A 20,926-nucleotide genomic window follows, 5' to 3' on the forward strand; every position below is an offset into this window, starting at 1 on the left:
TGGGAAGGGCGAGCTCTCCCCCACGACAGCACCGTGCGCACGTTCAGCCACGGCGCTCTGTGCTTTTTTCCTAAACCATTCTGTTGAGGGGCTTCAGGGCGAGCCCGCGGGGGCTCCCGGCGCGCTGCCCTGCCCGGGGGCGGGGGCGCCTCGCTCACCTGCGCCCATCCCCGCGGCGGCGGCGGCGGCGGGGCGGGGGCCGGGGCGGGGCGGGGCCGCCTCTACTCCGCTCCCTCCCGCGGGGCTCGGGTATCTCCGCGCCGGGCGCTGCGAGCGGCAGCCGCGCCGGGATGGAGGGCGCGATCCTCGCCCGGGAGCCGGCGCACACTGTGCTGCTGCTGCTGCTGCTGCTGAGCCTCTTCCCCGCAGGTGGGAGCCGCGGGCGCGGGCGGGCGCGGAGCCCCGCGGGGCCGGGATCAGCATGGGCGGCGGCGGCGGGGAAAACTTCGGCGCTGGCGGCCCCTTCCTCGGGGCAGCGCCGCGGCGGGGGTCGGGCGGCAGCCCGCGCTGTGCCCGGCATCGCCCCGCGCTGCCCTGGTGGGACGCCCCGCCGGGGAAAGAAAGTCCTTTGTTTGCCGTGCGCGGCTATCCGGGGCTGGGAGAGGGGCCGGCGGGGAACCCCTCCACCCTCTCCACCTCCCCGGCCGGGCTGTTTTGACAATAAACTGTCTGGGGATCAGTACAAAATGTCCCCGCGGTTAAGTGCTCGTTGAACAATGGGCAGGGACGAGCAGCCGGCGTCAGGTGTCCAGCGCTGTGCAGCGGGGTGCAGCTCCCGGGGCAGCAGGTGGGCTGTGTCCAGCGGGGTGCAGCTCCCGGGGGAGCAGGTGGGCTGTGTCCAGGCTGTGCAGCTCCCGGGGGAGCAGGTGGGCTGTGTCCAGGCTGTGCAGCTCCCGGGGGAGCAGGTGGGCTGTGTCCAGCGGGGTGCAGCTGCCGGAGGAGCAGGTGGGCTCGGTGCCCTCTGCGCCCGCCGGTGCAGCCCCGGCGGGACAGGGCATCGGGGCTTGTCTCTTGCGGCACTGACGGACCTTCGCGGTGAAAAGGAGGGCGATAGGAACCTCTCAGGCCTTCGGGAGATCAGCTGGTGCTAAAACTTTGATGTATTGTAGGTTCCCTTCCACTCGTTTCTAAAAAGGGAGTTTATTTTTTGACCTCTCAGCCCTGGAGCACAGGTCTAATGGTTTAAATACTGTATGTGGCTGCAGAGCTGGGCAACTTCGCACACGGCTTTCCGAGCCGCCCTGCATCTCCTTTCGTGGTCTGTGGGCTTAGGAGGCGTTTGGCTGTGTCCCGCGATGGTGCTGGAAGGAGGTCGCTGCTAGACCTGGGGAGGAATTTGGCCCTGGGCACTAAAGTCTGAAAGGAGATAACATGAAAGGTTCTTTCGCTGCTTATCTAAGAACGAGGTTAGGATCCAGGGAAGCGATGCACAGCGATAGGTGTTTAACGTCTGCTGCCACCACCAGAGAGGAGCCTCGCAGAGCACCCTGTGTGACACAGGCGGGGAGGGTTCTGCCAGCCGCTGCCCAGGGCATACCGCCAAAACACCAGAAACCAGCAGCAGTGACAATTGACGCTTCTTCGTTGTAAAACACTTTAGGATGCCTTAATGGTTTTGTTTAGGTAACTTTTTGTGTTTGTTGCCTTTTGTTTATTGGTAATCTGAGTAAGTGTGGTATCTGGTATTTGGGCTTTGCTATTTAGAAGTACTCACATAAGGCTGCAAAATGCTGTGGCCACAGGAATGGAAAAGTCTCCTACCCATGAGTTATTCCTACCTAGAAAGAAATTTTAAAAATGTTGAAATTATTAATACCTGCCAGCTTTCTTTACTTCATTAATTTCTTGCCTGTACTTTAGGCTACCCTTCATCATATAGTTAGGCTGCCCTTAAGGAAAGCTTGGGAAACAGGTCCTACTGACAGCGTGTCCTGGAAGACAGAGGTGCAATTTCCAGAGTACTGGAGAACCAAGGAGAATCAATGAGAACCTTCCTCATGATTGTTCTTCTCGTTCTGGGTTTGCACACTTGCTTGTGGGAGACTTCAGGGACACATCAGACAAAAACTTGTGTGAGCAAAACCACACCATGTTGTAAGAAATAGCTTGCTACTGCAAAAGACAGTTGTCCTTGGATATGCATGTGCATCGTCTGTGTATCACACAGGTGTAGGAGTATTCTGGGCTGGTTTTGTGGTACTGGGCGAGGTGTCACTGTGATGGTCTGAGTCCTGGCAGCAGCATAGGAACCTCAGAAGTGACAGGCAGGACAGAGCTGATGTGCTGTTCTGGATTGCTCCAGAGCTAGTTTGGCCCTGTGCTACTTTTGGTTTTGTCTCAGTGTAGACACTTGGCTGGGATGATCTCCCTGTTGAGACCTATCCTGTTTATCAGTGTACAGGTTTATAATAAGTATCTTTTTTTGGCTGTTGGTCAAGAGCGTCTTCCTTTGGCTCCAGGCTGGGAAGGAGGATGTAGAAAACAGCTCAATGTAGCTTCTCAAAGGGTAAACCATTCATCTTTTCTGTCCATAGTCCCTTCCTACTTTTTGTTTTACTTGCAAACTAACATGCTTCCATACTTCCTTCCATTTGGGACTTGCCTCGTCCTCATTTTGATGCAATATTCTGGAATGATCTTTTCTCTTTTCTTCTCCTGTCCTCCCTCAAGGTTTGCTTTGTCCCCCACCATCCAGTACTCTGCCAGAGTCCCTTGTGTTTCCATCCTGTGGTCATGAAAGACTGGACATGGTTCCCTTCAGCATCCATCCATCAATGCAACCTTCCCCCCCCCAATCAGCTGCAGAGTAATAGGAGACTCTCCCTGTGCCCAGAGGGAAGAATGTCAGTTTTCATGATGCTCCCTGCTACCTATCAGCCATGAGGGAGGAAGCTTGAAGAAGGAAGATTGAATTTGATGAGGATTCTGATTGCTGTCATTCAGTCACTGCCTTGACCCCCCTCAAGCCATCTGAGTATCCTGCCCTCCCTACTCACATTTCCATCTCTGCTCTCTCCTCCTTTTCCTCCCTCCCCTGTGGCAGTGCAGAGTCTCCTGTGCAGAAATGTAGCCTAAGGGCACTGCCAGGAGCAGAATGGAAATGTCAAAGATTGCTCAGTATTCAACTCTTTTTCCCTGCGCTGCCACTGGGAACTTTTTCCCTGCAAGTGCGTGAGTGATTTTTGTTCGGGCTTTGTAATAAAAAATGTGACAAATTTGGCAAGAAGTGAGACTCCCATTTACATCCTGTTTAAATACCATTCATAGAGACTGAAGGCATTTCCATGTGCTTATTTTGCCAGAGAGAGCCTCTTGTCAACAGATGACTGCAGCTGTAGTACTGTTGGGTTGTATTGGCTCTCTGTGGGTTTTCCAGCTTTCCCAGTGATTGTCCAAACAGTAATGCTTCTTTGCAGGTGCCTGAATTCAGCAAAGGATCCTGAGTCACCTCCAGAAGGGACATGCTGCACCAGGATACAGGTGGAATTGGAAGGGATATGTCTTTAGCACATGTAAACATGAGCTAGGACAGGTCTTGGGAGAAACATTTGGGTCATACTCCAGTCAGTAGGAGGTTCTCCTTGTGAAGCTTGTCCTTTTTGCTCTCTGGTCTGTTCTGAGAGACTAATGGTATCTCTGTAGTATTTAGATTTCTGTCTGAACTATGATTTGTTGTTACTGCAAGCTATTAGAAGGATCTTTAAGGACTATCTGGAACTGCCAAACTAAATGCCAAATACTAGGTGTTTGTAGTTTGAAGGAAAGCTGCTTTCTAGTCCAAATACTAAACAGTCTGATGGAATCTGAAGGTAAGGAACAACAAATTCTGGATAAAACAAGAACCATGCAGCATCCAAGAGTTTCAACAACATATATGTTTATCTACAACACACAATGACTGATACAATCTCATATCAGTCTTGTAGAAGAGAGGCAGTAATTGCTCAAGGTTAAGCCACTTTTCAGCTTTTTTTTTTCTCTCTCCATGAAGATGAATGCCATTGCAGAGATCAAGTGTTACACATTGTCTTGCTCTATGGATGTGACACATGATTTTACAGATGTTGTTTTCTTTTTCATCTAGTACAAACATCTTCCAGGATTTTGACTCATTTCCTTAAGTCTCTTTCAGCTGTTCAGAGAATGGCTAGAGGAAATGAGGTCTGATATCCTAATGCATTGCATTCACTGTAAGTACCCTCTCACTTGAAGTACATAACTTTACCTTTCTAAAATTTTGGAATGTCTTTCTGACTGTTCCCATGCACAAGAAACAAGTTGCAGATGTTTCTGTCCCTTGGAAACTCAGCTTCCCCAGTTGGGGCTTCTCAGCTGTAACAGAGCTTAAGGTCTTCATTGTAACTTTGGGCGGGAGAGAAGAGCTGACGCTGCGGCGCCTAAGGAAAGTGTGTTACATCTTTTGGTCATTCATTTAAAACAATCTGAAGAGAATGCACACAGAAATTATGAGAACTTGGCATAAAAGGAATTTTAAAATTACTACTATCCTTCTATATTACTGTATTCTATAGTACTGTGGTTGTCTTTTTCAGTGACTTTTAGGAAGCTAGAAGGTTTTTTTTTCCAGTAGGACCCTGTTTGACAATGAATCCTGCAAACAGTCGTAAATGAACGTAATTTTACGCGTGTGAGCAGTCTTCTTGGCTGGCTGCCAAACCCAATGACAACTGAAGTGTATTGTTTGTCCACTGGCCAAGATTGCTGCCGTTAGTGATAAAAGCATAAGGAGAGTGTAAACATCTGTGTTTGAGGGGAGAACGTGACTCCTGTTTTCTAGGGGATACCAATTAGAAAGCTCAGTAAATGTTATTTTCTCAGTGGAATTCCTCTTGGGGATTATATTGATTTATTCTGAAAACACCGGTTTTCAGATTTAATGGATTTTTAATGATATTTTTCACGTTGCAAAAGATTTTTTTACAGCATGTCAGGCTCTTGACTTTACCAGCAAAGAGACATGTAAATAACAGAAAAAATTTCTAATGTTGCTACCATGCTATGCAACTTCTGGGCTGCTCCATGGGGATCATTTCTGGAAATTGAACTAAAATGAAGCATCACTGGGTACCATTAAGAGCAACAGGGTTTTTTGTCACTGGGGGAGCTGACTGCATTCAATGTCTATAATTTTAAATGTCATCTTGGCAGTTGAATCTGTAATCATGTAACACAATCGAATATCTGATATGGAGAAGAATTCTCCGGTCAGCTAGGCACTGGCAGTTGTAAACCTAAGTGATAAAGAGGATGCATGGGCTGATTTAAGTTAAGAAGAGATGAACACTGTGGCGGGCAAATGTGAAAATCAGCGAGATGCATCTCTTACAGGTTCTTTGGAAGCATGGTAAATGCCAGGTTAGTCCTACATCTGCTGTCTTTTCCTGTCAGTCCTGAGCAGTTGTCCCCTGCTCCTGCTGGGTGACCATGCTCCTTGTGAGGGACCAGAGGGCTGCAGCAAGTCTCCTGTGAAGACAGGCTGAGAGAGCTGGGGCTGTCCAGTCTGGAGAAGAGAAAGCTGGGGTGGATTTGTTTTACAGAAAGGCATTGTACAAAAGCCACACAGGAAAAAGAAATCAAGCTTGGTTGATTATAACCTGTCATTGAGAGCCTGCATGCTTTGAAGGGGTGGAAAATCCCAGTGAGCTGTGTAATAGAAATGTTTTGGGTGTTCACATACCTAGGCCATTCAGAACTAACCAGATTCCTGCTGACAGGTATCATGAGATTTAAAACTTGCTCTTGGCTCTCTTACTTAATCTGTTTTTTGTTCAGGAGTTAATGGCTGCACTGGATGTCACATGTTGAAGGTTTTGTCTTCAGGCCTCAGGAGTGGAAACTTCATTCTTTGCTGTACGAAATCTGATTTTCTCATGCATTCATCTTTTTCCTGCAGCTGGGTTTTTCATAGACACAGCAAGTCTCAGGAAGCTCCCATAGAACTCTATGAGTAAGGCTGGAGGAGACCTGCAGAGATCTGCTCTGTCCCCAGCTCTTCCCTGTAGTCAGATGGAGCAGATCTCCCCACACAGACTTTTGTTCTAACCTGCTCTAAGGCAGATTTGTGCTGCAGACTCTTACCACCTGTTTTTTCTAGTAAATAGGTATTAAAGGTCAAAAGCTTCTGATACCTAATCTCCCTTGCTGGTTACCTAATTCCATCCTTTTATTCTTGTGGTCTTTTGGACATGTGAACTACTAATCACCATCCTTTTTATAATAATATTTTACACATCGATGATATAAACCCTTCGGCTTCTCTTTTCTATGATAAACCTTTTCAGATATTTTCTTTTGGAGTGTCTTTTGTAACTCCTCCTGCTCTTCTCAGCCCTCTCAGACTTGTTTGCATTTCTTCCAGATATGATCTTAAAACTGACATCTGACTGCAGATGAGAAATGCAGTGTTTCCAGGTTCAATAAAATGGTCACCTCCCCCTGTAGTATGTGCTTCAATTTGATTCAAAGCATTGTAAATCTGATTTTAATCATGATTTAAATCAGCCAACAGTAAGCCTCATTTTAACTGTTTTGCATTTGTACTTAATCATTTTGCAAAGAAAGGTTTAACCTCCTTTATTACCATTGAGATAGAGTTTTAATTAAATGTAGCCTTTGCAGTTAATGTTATACTTACTTTGATTAATCACTGTGCCTGTATTTAAGCAATTATGTAGCTTGTTATATATACACTGATCCTGATTCTTCATGTGTATGTTTTAGTATGAAAATAGAAAATGTTGACATTTCTTGTATTAGATAATTGATTTTTGCTGATGATTTGCATCGATTACAATGACGGAAACAAGAATTCTGAAATGTTCTTCCGTTAGATAAAAAATTGCACTACATAGAAGCCAGCCAATTCAGAAGAAAAAACTCATTGAGAAATGTTTTGAAAAAAAGAATTAATGCCTGAAAGGCCTATCTGTAGTCAAAACTGATGGCTTCTAATCACTATGCTACAAAAATTTTAGAACTAGTCCATGTCATTCTCTCCTTATTCTTAGAATAGCAATGGAAGGAAACATTCATGGGGTTTTTTTTCAGCTCCAGATCAGTAGCTCCTCTTTGAATGGACTAGATGCTTAATTGAGTTGTACTGAATGAACTGAAATAAAGAAAATATTTTCTCTGCACCTGCTAGGAAACTCCACATGTCAAAGACTGGTTTATTGCTGCAGCACAACCTGCCTGAAGGTGCTCAGGGGCTGACTTTGATGAATCCAGTAGTTATATTATCTTTAAAATGTTGACAGCAAATTTACAGCTTGAATAAATTTTTGCTTTTATTTTTATAATTATTAGAGGAGCTGTAAGTTTAAATTTACATTGTTGTATTTTCAAAATCACTGTTGAGTATTTTTACCTTTTAAAAGGAAAATATACATCATAAAAATGCCATGGTTTTACTTTTTCATGTCATATTAAATTAAATATGCAGCTTAATATGGGGTATTTTTACCTGAAATGGTTCTGTTTGTATGCCTTATATACAATTCTGTGCTAGGATCTGATCCTGAAGCATTCATTTTTTTGCTGTGCAGTGGCTGGCTGATTCTCTTCTTCACTTTTGATGCTTGTTTGCTATTGTCTATGCTATGGAAGCGCTTTCTATGCCTGGGTGAGCATAACTTTTATATTTTGAAAAGCAATTATGTTACCTTCCACAAAATAAAAGCTTCCTCCCATTAGTGTTCATTTTAACACAAGCTGTTAAAGTTTCCTATTCCATAGCATGTCTGACTTCCAGGTATTATACATAAAATTGCTGACTTTGCAGGAGTATTAATGTTATCATACCTAGGATTTGAGGTATGCAGCACAATAAAAGAGGTCACATGGAAGGAGCAGAAGCAAGCCCTGTATTTCTGGTCTCCTATAATCTAGATCTATTCAGAAGAGATGGTGGAATGGGATTCCCTGTTTAAGCAGGCACTTGGGCTGCACTCACATTAAGTAGTCCTCTGTGTATCTTTCCTAGAGCAGGAAGGAGGACTGCTTTTCAGTAAGCAGTTACCTGTATATATGTCATGTATGTGCAATTTCTGATAAGGCTTATAAGTAAATTAGAGAATAAAGTACAACTTAAAAGCAAAAACTACAAGTTGGACTTCTCTGATAACAGAGTTATCTCATTGCCAAAAGACTGAGGAAATGAAGCTGAATTGTCAGAAATACATCCAAGTCTCGATATTCAAAGCACTTCTGTCTAAGACAACATCAGTGACAGATGTTCCTGGGTGTTGGTGCGATTGTCTGAGGTGAAATTTTTCACCTGAGGGTGTTCAGAGAATTATGCCAATGACTCCCCCAGAAACTGTCCCAGTCACAGTTTGAGAAGCCATATGCAAAGATACATATCTAATGTACTGGGTACCTCACTAAAAATTACTTATTCGATTTGGTATTGTCTGTAAAACAATACTTTTGCAATAATTTTTAAAAACATCTTAATAGAAAAGTTTAAGTGTTATTTAGATAAGGGAAATCTAAGTTCTTGCAGGCTTATCAAAAGTCTCTGAATAGATACACTTAATTTATATGGACAAATGTGGAAACATCCTAAAACCTGCCTCTTAAATCCTGGATCCTGTACCATGTGCCTGTCTGACATGATTTAATGACTTGTATTTTGGTAACACAACTATATAAATACTCTATCTTATTACTACACCCAGAATTTTTCTCATTAATCTGTCAGTTTTTTCAATGAAGGAAAAGAGAATACAAAGTATTATGGACATGAAAGATAGCTGTGTCTTTTCTGCAAAATTTGGTGAACATGTTAATCTGAAAGTCTTGTTTATTGCTGTAATCTTCTAGGAAAATGTACTGAACTAAATATCTAGAGAAAGTAAAAAGCAGTGTTCCTCTTTGTGGTATTTAATGTGGTCCATCATAAGAGCAGTGATAACATAATTATGCAATTATTGGTATATTTTCCCCTCTGGAGGCCTTATGTAGATGATTACCAGTGCACCTTTTAATGAAATTGCTACTATTTGATAAAATTACTGCCAAGACTTGAAATAATTAGAATTCGCATTGCCAAAAGTCTTACATCTCCTTCCTCAGTTGAGCCTTTTCCAAATAGGCATTAATTCCGATTGCAAAGCGATTTACTGTTCTCCAGTTTTCTCGTTTCCCTTCATTAAAATTACCTTTTCACTGCATTTTAGAAAACATGCTTTCAAGCCTATGTTGCTCATTACAAGGAACATTCGTTCAAAATGGAAGTTGAAAGACACTGCACCTTTTAATGTAAATGTCAGCAAAGAGAAGTGAGAAGAAAGAGCCATTAAAGGAATAGATGGGGCGCATGACAGCTGAATATGAATACACTATGCATTAGTGTGCTTTTTCATTTCTTCTAATCATTCTCCATACTTACTTCATAATTTGTTTATTTATGTGTCTAACAGCTGACAAAACTAACCATGGAGACAGCTGGTTAATAAGTAATTTTGGAAATTAGAGGAAAGAAGGCAATAATTCAGTAGGAGTAAGAATCAGTCTAAATGTATAAATCTCAATGCTGACAATCACTGTGGCATACAGTTGCTCTTTTTTTTTGCAAGTCTACTTGTGTGTGTACATACATACATATTTAGCTGTACTCTGTGTTTCTCTCTGAATAAGAATTATCAGATAGTTGTTGTAAGCACAGACCATTCTAGTTTAAAAAAAAAAACCACCAAAACTGGCAGGTCAGACATGCATTGGGTTTGGATTTATTCATTAATACATTGCCTGTATATTCCTTCCGTGGTGGGAAGTTTAGGTATAAGAGACCACAGTGCGCCGATGTAATATAATGAAATTAATTAATCACCTAGAGTAGGTTGTCACACACAGTGCTTCAAGATAAGTGACTGGGCTAATGTAGTGCACGTGGTACTCCTTCAAAAAACAAATCTCAAAACAACAGCAAAAGTCCCAAAGCCACGTCTTCTCAAAAGAGGAGGATTCAGGGAGGTTCTGTACTCAGCCTTAGAAAGAAACATGGTGTTTGATCCTGCTGTAGCTATTTAGTATGTGTGCTAAACTAGAATTATATTCAGCTACATGTCTGCCTTTGACAAATGGCTCTATTTGCAGAGTGAGGGATGCCTGTCAGAAAGGGCAAGCTGCTCAGCAGGCAGGAACAATAGCCTGTTTGCATGGCTGCACCTCACCCCATTTTCCTCACCCCAGCAAGGGAAGTAAAGCCAGCAGGGAGGAGGAAGGTGTGTCTGTCTCTGGAAGGTCCAGTGGCTTCCCCCAGCCCCTGGCCTTGAGTGAGTGTTGTGCTTGCATGCATAGGGCAGCTCTCACATGGTTGTGGAGGTCATGTGAGGGATCTGCTCTGCTAAGCCTGCTTCTGAAGCAAAGTGCTGTTAGCTGCGTCACTAATTGGTGTGACAAGACCCCCTGCAGGAGGACCTGCTGGCTTCCACCCACAAGCCAGGGATTGTCCCAGGTGCTCATGTTTAGCCTGCCTGAAGATTCTATGAATGTTTCTCCCAGAGACTGTGATGTACAGGGTCTGTAGAGCTGGCTGGGTTTGGCTTCTTGCTACCTGTCTCTGATACTGACTCTTTCTGATTCACCACATCTTGTTCTGGGGAGTGCATAACCTCTCTCCAGGTGTAGCTGGGTGTCCCTGCAGTCTCCTGAGCTCTTTTCTCTGCAAGTGCTAAGCACCAAGTGCCTCTTACTTATTCTGTTCTCATGCCAGGGCATGAGGTGTGTTGTGGGGCAGGTCCATGTAGGTGCAAGCCCAGACTATGAGCTGAAAGGTTGCCATGGGGCCTCAGTGCAAAGGGGGGTGCCTCACAGCCTCTGTAGTTCCTCATGCTCATGCCTCCACAGATGATAAAGACAACCTTTGTTCTGACCTCCTGCCACTTCCTCTCTTGGGTTTGCCATGGGTAGGAATCAGCTGGCTGGTTCCACACTTGCTCTTTGTGTGGGAGATGTTCATTTCTCCTTGATGTTGTTTGCAGATGGAGTCAGCTTGGCTGTGCCTTTGAATGCTGTGCTGGTGAACTCCCGCCTCCCGCTCTCCACAGTGCCCTTCCTCTGCCCCCTTCCCTTTGGGGGTGAGGGGGCAAGCAGGGCTGGCTGGGAATACAGGGGTTGCCCTCATGCAGCTGGGTAAAAGTCAAAGCCCTCATTAATCCCCTATACTGGTCTACTGCTCAGTAATATATAGCTTCCAAGAATCCCAAACTTCAGAGTGGGCACAAGCTCGTGAGCTCTTTGTTTCTGCTTGGAAAACACGACATTGAAGAGTCTGTGGGTCAGCAGATAGCACCGACCCTGGAGATGGGTTAGGAACGAACTGCTTAGTTCTGCAGGCAAGCCTAATCAGCCTAGACTTAAGTATGTGTCCAGTGACAGATAATTTTTCAGTCTCTGAAAAGCAGTTGGGGCAGAGGAGACAGTCAGCAAGGATTTGTGTTGTTCAGATATGCTGAGAGTCTGTAACACTTGCAGGGACAATCAATCATGTGTTGGGTATTTTTTGGTCTATGTCTTTGAGGAGGATTCTAGTGTGGGTATTGGTATGGATGGTTTCTTTTGCTAGCCACCTTTATCCCCAGAGCCTGGCTGGAACGGGATCTGATGTAGCTTTCAGATCAAATAATTTAAAACTGACATTTGCCATTGCTAAACTTTTCATCTAGCATAAGGGAGAGTGTCTGTTTAGTGAAATGGAACAAAACAAGTAAGCATATGATACCATCTCTCCTTTGAAAAATCTGGGAGATTTTATACATCAGAGTAAATTCAAGTTGTTTCAGTGCAATTAACATGAAAGTTTGACACTTTATATTTTTCCTTGGGGCACGAAATGGCAAGACAAAGAAAATGTAGTTGAAAGGATCTTACATTCATGTCCATCACAGCATATGTCAACTGTCATAGTGGCTTTAACAAATACGGAACAGAGTTGGAAAGGTGATTTTCCTCAATTAGACCTGTGTGTAAATACTCTAGAGAGGATTGAGCAGGCTTCTGGCTAGGACCTCTGCACTTGTGTAAAATAGTTGGTTTTGTTTCTGCTCTTCTTTCAGACCTACAGGGGACTTGTGTGTCTGAAAACACATTCATTTTTTCCAGCAGTGCTGGGTATGCTGAAAGAGGATATTACTTCCCTGCAAGCCATGTGTTGCTGATATCCCTGGACCATTGCATCTACAGCAGTGCCACTACTTTAACTGATAAAGCATATCTCTTGTTTCTGCTCTCTTATGTTGTTGTAGATGAAAAACCACGGTGAGTGAGGTCTGTGTGATAGCCCTTGAAATGAAGCCAGTGCCCAGAATGTAGAGGCACTGAAAAAAAAATAGCCTCTCCAATTGTATCCAATCCTCACAATCTTACACAAAAGTTGTGGACATTTTGTCTCTTGAAGTTTAGCTCCTCTGTGCATTTGTGATAGAAAAACGTTAACTGCTTTAGAAATCATGGTCAGGATCAGGTCACGGTCAGGTCACTGTTTTCGTTGTGCAGTGTTTGTACAGCTCAAATGATGATGACTGTGAAGGTTATGGACAACTGCAGAGGGAAAAGGCAGAAGCTCAGAAGAGCCTGCCATGCCCTTTCAGTGTGTCCCAGCCCTTGGGGGGGCAGGGTGAGGGATTTGCCCTTGCTGGGCAGCAATGAACCTGTTGGCAGGGCACTGCCAGTGCCATGGGCCGGGCAGAGAGGCTGGTACTGGGTGTGAGCAGGTTGTGACTGCACTGGGAAGCTGCACTGTGCCTCTGCCCAGGGAGATGTTCCACACAACTTGAAAATGGAAGGACGTGGGATGAGGCACAGGATTTTTTGTTTTATTTTTCTTTGGAAGCAATCTGTTGTGCTATAGAGCTGCCACAAACTTCTTGTTCCTTTTAATGTTTAGATAAGAGTTGAAAGAGGAAGTGGCCACAGAGAGACTAACCTGTTGCCCTAAGGTTGTGCAGGAAATGTGTGGCAGAGCTGGGAATAAAATCCGCAGTATTCGACTCTTTGTCTTAGTCCATGGCAGTCCCACATCCTTTGTTTGCTTGGCAGCTGGAGATGGTTTCCAGTTGCTTGTGAGCTTGATGTGGACTTGCACCTGATGTGCTCTTCCATGCTACACCAGTGTTGTGCTGAGGGTGAAAAGCTCCAACATAAACTGTAGTTTTTTCCCAGGATGGTTCACTCCTTAACCAGAGCTTTTGTTGTTTGCACATCCCTTAATTGTTACAGGAACATTCTGCTGTCCTTAATCATATCCCTGCAATTTGACCTGCATTTCCTATCAGTATTATCTAGAGCTGTTTAATTTTCTAATTCCTCCAGCTTGGTTTTCCAGATGTTCCTTCTGCATGCAGAATTCACAACTGCTGTACTCCTCCTCTTTCCTCCCTCTCCCTTCATTTTAATATATTTATACATTCCTTTTTTTCAGTTACACAGCCTTGTTCTCAAGTGATTGTTTCCAGCATTGTAGTTTTTAACCCAAGTTTTTTATATTACAAAGAGAAGTTAGGGTTGTTGAAGTGAAGCTCTTCAGCTGTAGGACTCAAATTTAGTACATCCAAAATGGAACTTGGGTTGTCCAACTCTGAGCTTATTGTTTATTTTAGTTTTTTTTAAACTGTGACTTATTTGCCATTATTAGTGTGTTTTACTTAACATATAGTAACTATATCCTCTGGTTGCCCTTGAGGACAACTCTAGAGGGTCATCCAGAATGCCAGTGTGGTACTCTGGCTATGCAGCATGTGGGGAATGTTGAATGTGTCACAGGGGGATCCACAGTCTGTGATCAACAGTGGGATCATCTGCACCACTTGAGACCACAGGACCCATGTGGGCAGAAGACAGGTTTCCTCTCTTCTTGTGCTGAGTTGTTCCTGTGGTCAGGTGGGCCTCGCTGGGATGGGGACACTCAGCTGAATATTGACGTAGTACTCCACCTCCTTTTCAAAGGTGTGAAGAGATGGAGAGAGGGTGGGGGCATGCCTAGGTGTGGGGCAGGTAACAAAGTAAGGATGCATACCCACACCTGGAAAACTTCCTGCATCCCATTGCCCAGAAAGTTTACAGTCCTGCTAGTGACTGGTAAAGCCAGGATCCCACGTGGGGTGATGAACACAGAGCTCTGAGAGGAGACAGCAGACACTGTATCCCATGGAGTTTGGCACTTGGAGATCCCTACTACCTCTAGCATTATACTGCCAACAGGACTGATTCCTGAATTATGGGTCTTAGTGTCGTGGCTGTGATTACATGGTTGATGTTGCTGGAGTCCCCAGGAGCGACAGGGGGCCTGGAAAGAACCCCATCACTCGGGTGCCATACAAATGGAGCAGTTGCAGACATGAGTCTGAGAAAAGATGAGCAGAGAGCAGATGGACACATGCTGTGGGGATTAGTGCACCAGATTACAAGTTGTTAGTTAAACTCTCAGATTTCTGTCACTTAATTATTCCTCCAAAAAGAAGACACAAAGTCATTATCATCTTTCTAAACGCCATTTAAATTCTCTTTTTAAAGACAGATGATATTTTGGTGCATAATACGAAGCAAATCTAATAGTTTTTCTGTTTACAACCTGCTGTCCCTACACTGTCATAGTTTTTTTGAAGAGACATTATTTTCAGAAAGCAAGAGAAAAAACCCTTTACACTCTGGGAATCCTTTGCACAAGGTATCATTGAATTTCTAAGTTTTGCTGAGAATTCACAGACTGCACAAAAGGAACCATAGCAAAATAACCTTGAAATATGAGTGATACTTCACCATATTGTGCTAGTTCCCTCATTTTTTTTCTCCAGCTCTGCTACATAACATATTTCTTGTGCCTCTGGACAGGTCAGGCTCTGCTGTGTTGTTTACTACGTTTAAAAACTTACCTATAACTTGCTAGATAGTCCTGCTAGTAAGTGTTGCAAAGACTTGAACTCCTAACCAGAATGCATAGGATGAGGGCTAGAGGAAAGAGTAGACAAGAGTCATAAATGTTCCATAAAAATATGGAATGATGTTTTTCTAATATTTTTGGCAATTCTTTTTTGTGGGATACTTTTTTATCTGTTCAGTCATGTGAGTTTATATAGGGGATTAGTAGAATTTGTGGAAAATTTCTGGTGGTGCTGGAAAAACAGGCACTGGTGCACTTGCCTATTGGGTTTAGCATTCATAAATCTTCATTGGAGGGAGATGGAGAGAGAACAAGGGCTTCTTCCAAAACCCAGACCGAAAAGTAATTAGTCTCTGCAGGTGGTCTGGCCAGCCTTTGCTTCCTACTCTGTGGTGGATTTGTCAGGAAGAGGAGCAGTTACCTGACGTGGTCTTAATCCAGTATATACCTTAAGAACAGCTAAAGCTGTGAGATGAGTGAATTAAGTCTGGAGTGTATAACCTCATCCCAAGTAATTATCCGATTGTTTTTCCTGAACGTCTGTTGTTATCTGTGTGGGTAGGGAAATTCAGCCTCTGAATGGAGCTGCAGAGTGTGTTTTTGCATGCAAGTGGAGTTGGGTTTTTAGAAATGTCCCCCTGGCTCGGACATGGCTGTTACATGTCTAGTCCAGCTGTGCAAAGCTGGGCTGTGCCTCAGAGGGACATGGCCATGAGTATTTGTAGGACTATTGAGCCTGCCTTCATGAGGAGAAGGGTTTGTTAGTGCAGAACCTGTCAGCAGTTACACACAACACAGTGATGTGCGTGGTTTGACAAATCCACCCTCAGGTCGCAGATCAATTATGACATTAATATTTATACTGCTACCTCTACTGGGTCCTTTTTTCTACTGGGTCCTTTTTTCCTCTGCAAACCTGTTGGTGATACCCTACACTTGACCTTCCCACAGCCTGGAGTGCCCCAGGGTTGGGTGCTTAGGTAGGTTTGGAAAGCAGGACAAGCCTGATGTCTGTCCACCAGACTTCACAGGCCAGTGTTGTCTGGGCAGTTTGGAGCCCACACTTACCCTGTGTGTCATTGCTGGGCTGGGGAGATACCCAGGAGGGAAGGGGAGGGAGCAGTTCAGCCAGCCAGGCATTTGGCATTTCCTCAGGGGCCAGTAAATGAGTTTGTTCTCCGTGTAGCTCTGGACACTTGGAATGAAGCCACTGCTGCTGCAGCTGAGGCTGCTGCCGAAAGAGGGGGAGCACGGCTCGGGCCAGCAGGCTGCTGTGCTCATCCCACTGCCTGTGCCTGCCAGGGCTGGGAGCTGAGGCCAGGCCCAGCAGCATGTCCCCTTGGGCTGGTGAGAGAGGCTTGCCCTGTGTTGGGATGAGGGCACACACACGCTGGTGTTTGCTCCATGGCAGGGCCTGTGTGACCTGCCCAGGACTGTGCTCCTCGAGACTCGGCACTGGGGCCCTTCCCAGGCCAGCACCTCCCTGGCAGGGCCCCAGCTGAGACCTTGCTGGCTGCAGGCATGGAGCGATGACAGTGAAGGTTGTCCATATCTTCTGCTTTCTCAGTGCTCCCTGACTGGTCTGTTAAGCTAGTGCTGGGATAGCTACACCACACCACACCACACTTCTGCTGTTTTATGCAGCTCATGTGATTTGTCACTTGAACTGCCCTGTGGTCTGTGGGGACCGAACAGAGTAGTCTTCAAAGAGGTGCCCATGAAGGGCCTGTATGGTTGTTCAGGAGCTCTTCTCAGAGGTGTTTGCCCTCTGTCTTCTCACATGCCAGAAGTTCCCGGCTCTGAACTGAGGAGTTTGAAAATCAGAGGTCTTCTTGCCTTAACCCTGCTGTTAGGCATCTCTTTGCCCAGAGTAAAGGATTTTCCAGCTTTCCTGTTTACCATTCCACTGCTGGCTGGGACGTATTCTTTTGAGATCTTGGACTTTCACTCTTCTTGTTTGAGCTTCTGTACCACAGCTCAGACACACACCTGCATTTTGAGGTAGCAGATCTGAAATGAAAAGTTGATTTTTCTCCCTTTTCTGGCAATTTTTATTCTAGGATGGTTGTTTATGCATTCAGTCATGGAAGCATATATGCAGGATTAGTAGACCTCATGTGGAAAATTGCTTGGTGACACTGGAAGAATGAGTGCCAGTAGAGTTTAACACTGATAAATCTAATTCCAAGGAGGGCTCCTTTCAGACTGGAAACAAACAAAGTAATTAGTCTCTGCAGGTGGTCTGGCCAGCCTTTGCTTCCTACTCTGTGGTGGATTTGTCAGGAAGAGGAGCAGTTACCTGACCTGGTCTTAATCCAGTATATACCTTAAGAGCGACTAAAGCTGTGAGATGAGTGAATTAAGTCTGGAGTGTATAACCTCATCCCAAGTAATTATCCGATTGTTTTTCCTGAACGTCTGTTGTTATCTGTGTGGGTAGGGAAATTCAGCCTCTGAATGGAGCTGCAGAGTGTGTTTTTGCGTGGAAGTAGCATTTTCACTGGCATGACTCTGCTACTACACACGGATGTTGTGCAGTCTTGTACAACTGTGTGGCATGAGCAAACAGCACAGTTATTGTAAGCTAAGGATTATTCATAGCGATGAAAAGCTGCTCCAAAAGGGGAAGGGATTTTTACTGCAAGATCACCTCAATACTTGCCTATGTTCTTCTGATATTCAAGTAGGTCCAAAACAGTGAGAATTTATCTGGATTTTTGATTAAGAACTCCATTTTTGTAGGCTCACTAAGACTTTCAAATCATGGGTATGCTATCTCAGCAACCCCCTGATTGGCTTGCCCCAACAGTAGAGCTAAGGAAGCCTAAATGTGCATCTTTCTCTGTGTAGACAGTTGGGGAGTGGTTGGGAACAGTGAACTGGGGCTGCTAATTTTACAGAGGTTTATTTTGTGAGAACATTTACAACATTGTGTTAGGGCGTGTCCAGTGAAAAAGAAGCTAAATAGTCAATTAGAGCAGCTTTGGTGACTGGGAGATTGGTGCCTCAGTGAAACTAATTTGGTAGCATTGGGATGGAAACTTGAAGAATAATTTGCATGGGGTTTTTTATGTAAGAAATGTTGAATTGGCACTTCAGGTAAAGAAACAAGCAAGTATGGAAAACGTTCTGATGCCTTCATTAAACTGGACACTTCTAATTCAAGAGTATGAGTGGAGCATCTGAATATACGAGACAGCAGTTATAAAAAGATAACTGTTGAGCAAGGAAACTTTAGTTCTTGGCAACATACTGAGTAAATGACAAAGAATGATTAAAAGTGCTGCCATGTAGGATCAGACTCATATGTTCTTGAATTTAATTTTTAAATAGCTTGGGTCTGTTCCCATTCAAAAGCCAAAACATTGCAGAAAGTGGTGCATCTGAAACTTTAGTTTCCAAAGGTTTTTTAGAGGCCAGTTTCCACCTGCACTGGTTATTTTCTCTGTGTGCCAAAGGCCTTACTAGCCAAAAGGTGTCTGTAGAATTGCACACTTCAGCTTAATATTTTTAAGAAATAAATCCCAAAAATATTAGTTTCACATATACAGCTATAATTAATAATTTTGCTGCAGAAAAAAAAAGAAAGTGTTGTATTGACAGACATTCTATTTTGTGCTTTTTTTTTTTTTTTTCCAGGTGGTGCACTGTCAGATATGGAGTCTATACGGGTAATGAATAAAGGGGAGGAATTAAGGCTGACGTGCAACGAGGAGGGACCTGTGACTTGGAATTTCCAGAGCTCGGACCCATCAGCAAAAGCAAGGAGTTCTAACGAGAAAGAGTGGTACACCAAAAATGCAACAGTCAGAGACATAGGCACATACACATGTAGAAGCAAAGGGAGTATTGTCTCCTCTTACTATGTTTTTGTTAAAGGTAAATATCAATGAAGGCATTATTTTTGCTTCCCACCGCTCCCCTCCCCCCTTCCCCCTCCCGCCTCCCTTCCACAATAAATCTTGGAGGATGGACTGAATTTGAAGTACAGTGGGAGAACACAATTTAGTAGAATAAATCTTCCTCCCTGTCCAGTAGGAAGAAACCTCATTCTCTGCTTTGCTTGCAATGGCCTTTGTCAGCAGCACAAAGTTCTAGATGAGTTCCTCTTTACATCCCCATTTGTGGTAAAGTTTATCCAAGCTCCCTTTCTAGATAAGCAACCTGATTCTGTTGCATGAGTCAATTTTATCATGAAGAAGCAAGAAATACATAAAAATGTCTTTTTAATTCTATGCCATCCATCAGTATGGAGTCATGTAAAATTTGGTCCCAGGCTTTTAATTTACTGAGGCAGTCAGCCTAAAGGATTTGTTCTTTTGAGACTGTGCTCCCAGGCCTAAGCCAGCAGACACTGATGATTCCTCTGCATTCAGCCTCTGATGTACCTTGTGACTGATCAGAAATGTCTCAGACAGGGAAAAAAGTGCTTCTGCTCTGACACATTTCTCAATCCTTTATTGCTCTTCTTTGTGCAGTGTTTTCTTCAGATTTCTTCTCTGCTGATATATGTCTACATCAGCTGCCCCCGAGCTCACAGTTTACCATGCCTGGCACTTTCCCAGAAAAATGGTTATTTTGCTTCTCCTTCACATAGCTCTGGTGGTCTTCTTAACCTGTTGATGGAAAAGAGTCCTACGGCATCATTCTTGAAGACAGTGTTCCTTGACCAGCAGGGGTTGTCTCAAAGGGCCCCCTCTGAACCCCGCTAGTCCTTTGAGAATTACTGCAAGGTTGTTCTCCAAGACAGGGAGATACCAGCATAAGAAAGTGCAGCACAGCAAAGGTTATTTTCATGATGGAAGATGTCTGGCATAGCAGCCACACAATTTAGAGTGCTCCTTTAACTGGTCCTGAGTTCTCCAAATAGCCATGCAGCTGCCATGGATAAGTTTTCTTAACTTTCTATTTTTCTCTGAGACTGTGACTAAAGGAAATCTGACATGTGATAAACAATCTTCACTTTACCTACCCTGATTTTTTTCCTGAAGGTTATGGTAATTATCTCAGACAGTTATGATCATAAAGATGTTTTTGCCTTCCGTTGCATGAGTGACTCCTTCATGACTCCTTCACCTCAGGATTGCAGGCAGCTCTCCTGAGCATGCTGGCCACAGCATCGGTGAAGTTGTTGGCCTTAATGCAACACGTTATTATCTTTTTTCTCAGTTGTGTGCAAAATGTGCAACCTTAACTTTGACAAGTTCCTTGCAGTAAAATAAGTATGTTTGTGAGGTTGACCATCATTTTGCATCAGGCATGGTTTAATGACTTACCTCACCTCTAAGATGCTGCCATATGCTCTGCTGCTTGTGGGGTTGCCACAAACACCCCATTATACTTTTCTGCTTGTAAAGTGGAGTGAAGAGAGAACAAGACCAAGAACCTCGATCCTACATAGTGACACCTAAAATGGTGGCATCTGTTGAGATCTTGTGTTCTTCTGAACATACTAAATCCAAATTCTTCTGTTTCTGTGACCAAGACTGACACAGCGTTGACAGACTGTGGATGTGTACCTGCATCACCTTTCTCTTTTGGCAGAAAGTACCTGTGTTGTGTCTAAAAAGCATATTTTTTCCTGATCCAAGCAAGCCTAGTTCAAACTCCTGCATAAGAGAGAAAAATTTCTTGGTTTTGATCTCAAGTTTTTTCAAATGGAAGCACTGATAAACGCTGTCATATCTTGTGTTGGAAACTGTCTGCAGTATGCCCAGAAGGCAAGTGCAACCCAAGATGTCCGTGGGGTAGAAGGCCATGAAAGGAAGAACATGACCATGAGCAGCCTTGTTTGTGTCTGGGTACTCTGTAGGAAGTCCTTTCATGTCTTTTCACTCTGCTGTTCCCTTCCAGATGGGGATTGAAGATGCAAGGGGAGCACCTCAGCAATTCTGCTTGCTCCAGTGAAGGCCTTGCCTGCAATTTCAGTTGTTAGTGAAACAGGTCTTTGTTCGTGCTGTTTTCAAAAATTTCTTTTATTTTTTGGTAGTTGCTGGGAGCCATACTTTCTGCCTAATGAAGATA

At 44.1% G+C, this 20,926-nt stretch overlaps 1 protein-coding gene across 1 annotated transcript in view; it reads left to right on the plus strand.

The window, feature by feature from the left end:
• The first annotated feature begins 223 nt into the window (after positions 1–223).
• KIT (KIT proto-oncogene, receptor tyrosine kinase) overlaps positions 224–20,926 on the plus strand; it is a 55,358-nt gene continuing 34,655 nt past the window's right edge. The window contains exons 1-2 of the mRNA XM_059470958.1: positions 224–369; positions 18,542–18,781. Of these exons, the coding sequence (XP_059326941.1) occupies positions 291–369; positions 18,542–18,781 (319 nt within the window). The 5' untranslated portion in view covers positions 224–290. The remainder of the gene's footprint in view (positions 370–18,541; positions 18,782–20,926) is intronic.

This window comes from Ammospiza nelsoni, chromosome 4 (assembly GCF_027579445.1).
Source record: "Ammospiza nelsoni isolate bAmmNel1 chromosome 4, bAmmNel1.pri, whole genome shotgun sequence".
Taxonomy (NCBI): domain Eukaryota; kingdom Metazoa; phylum Chordata; class Aves; order Passeriformes; family Passerellidae; genus Ammospiza; species Ammospiza nelsoni.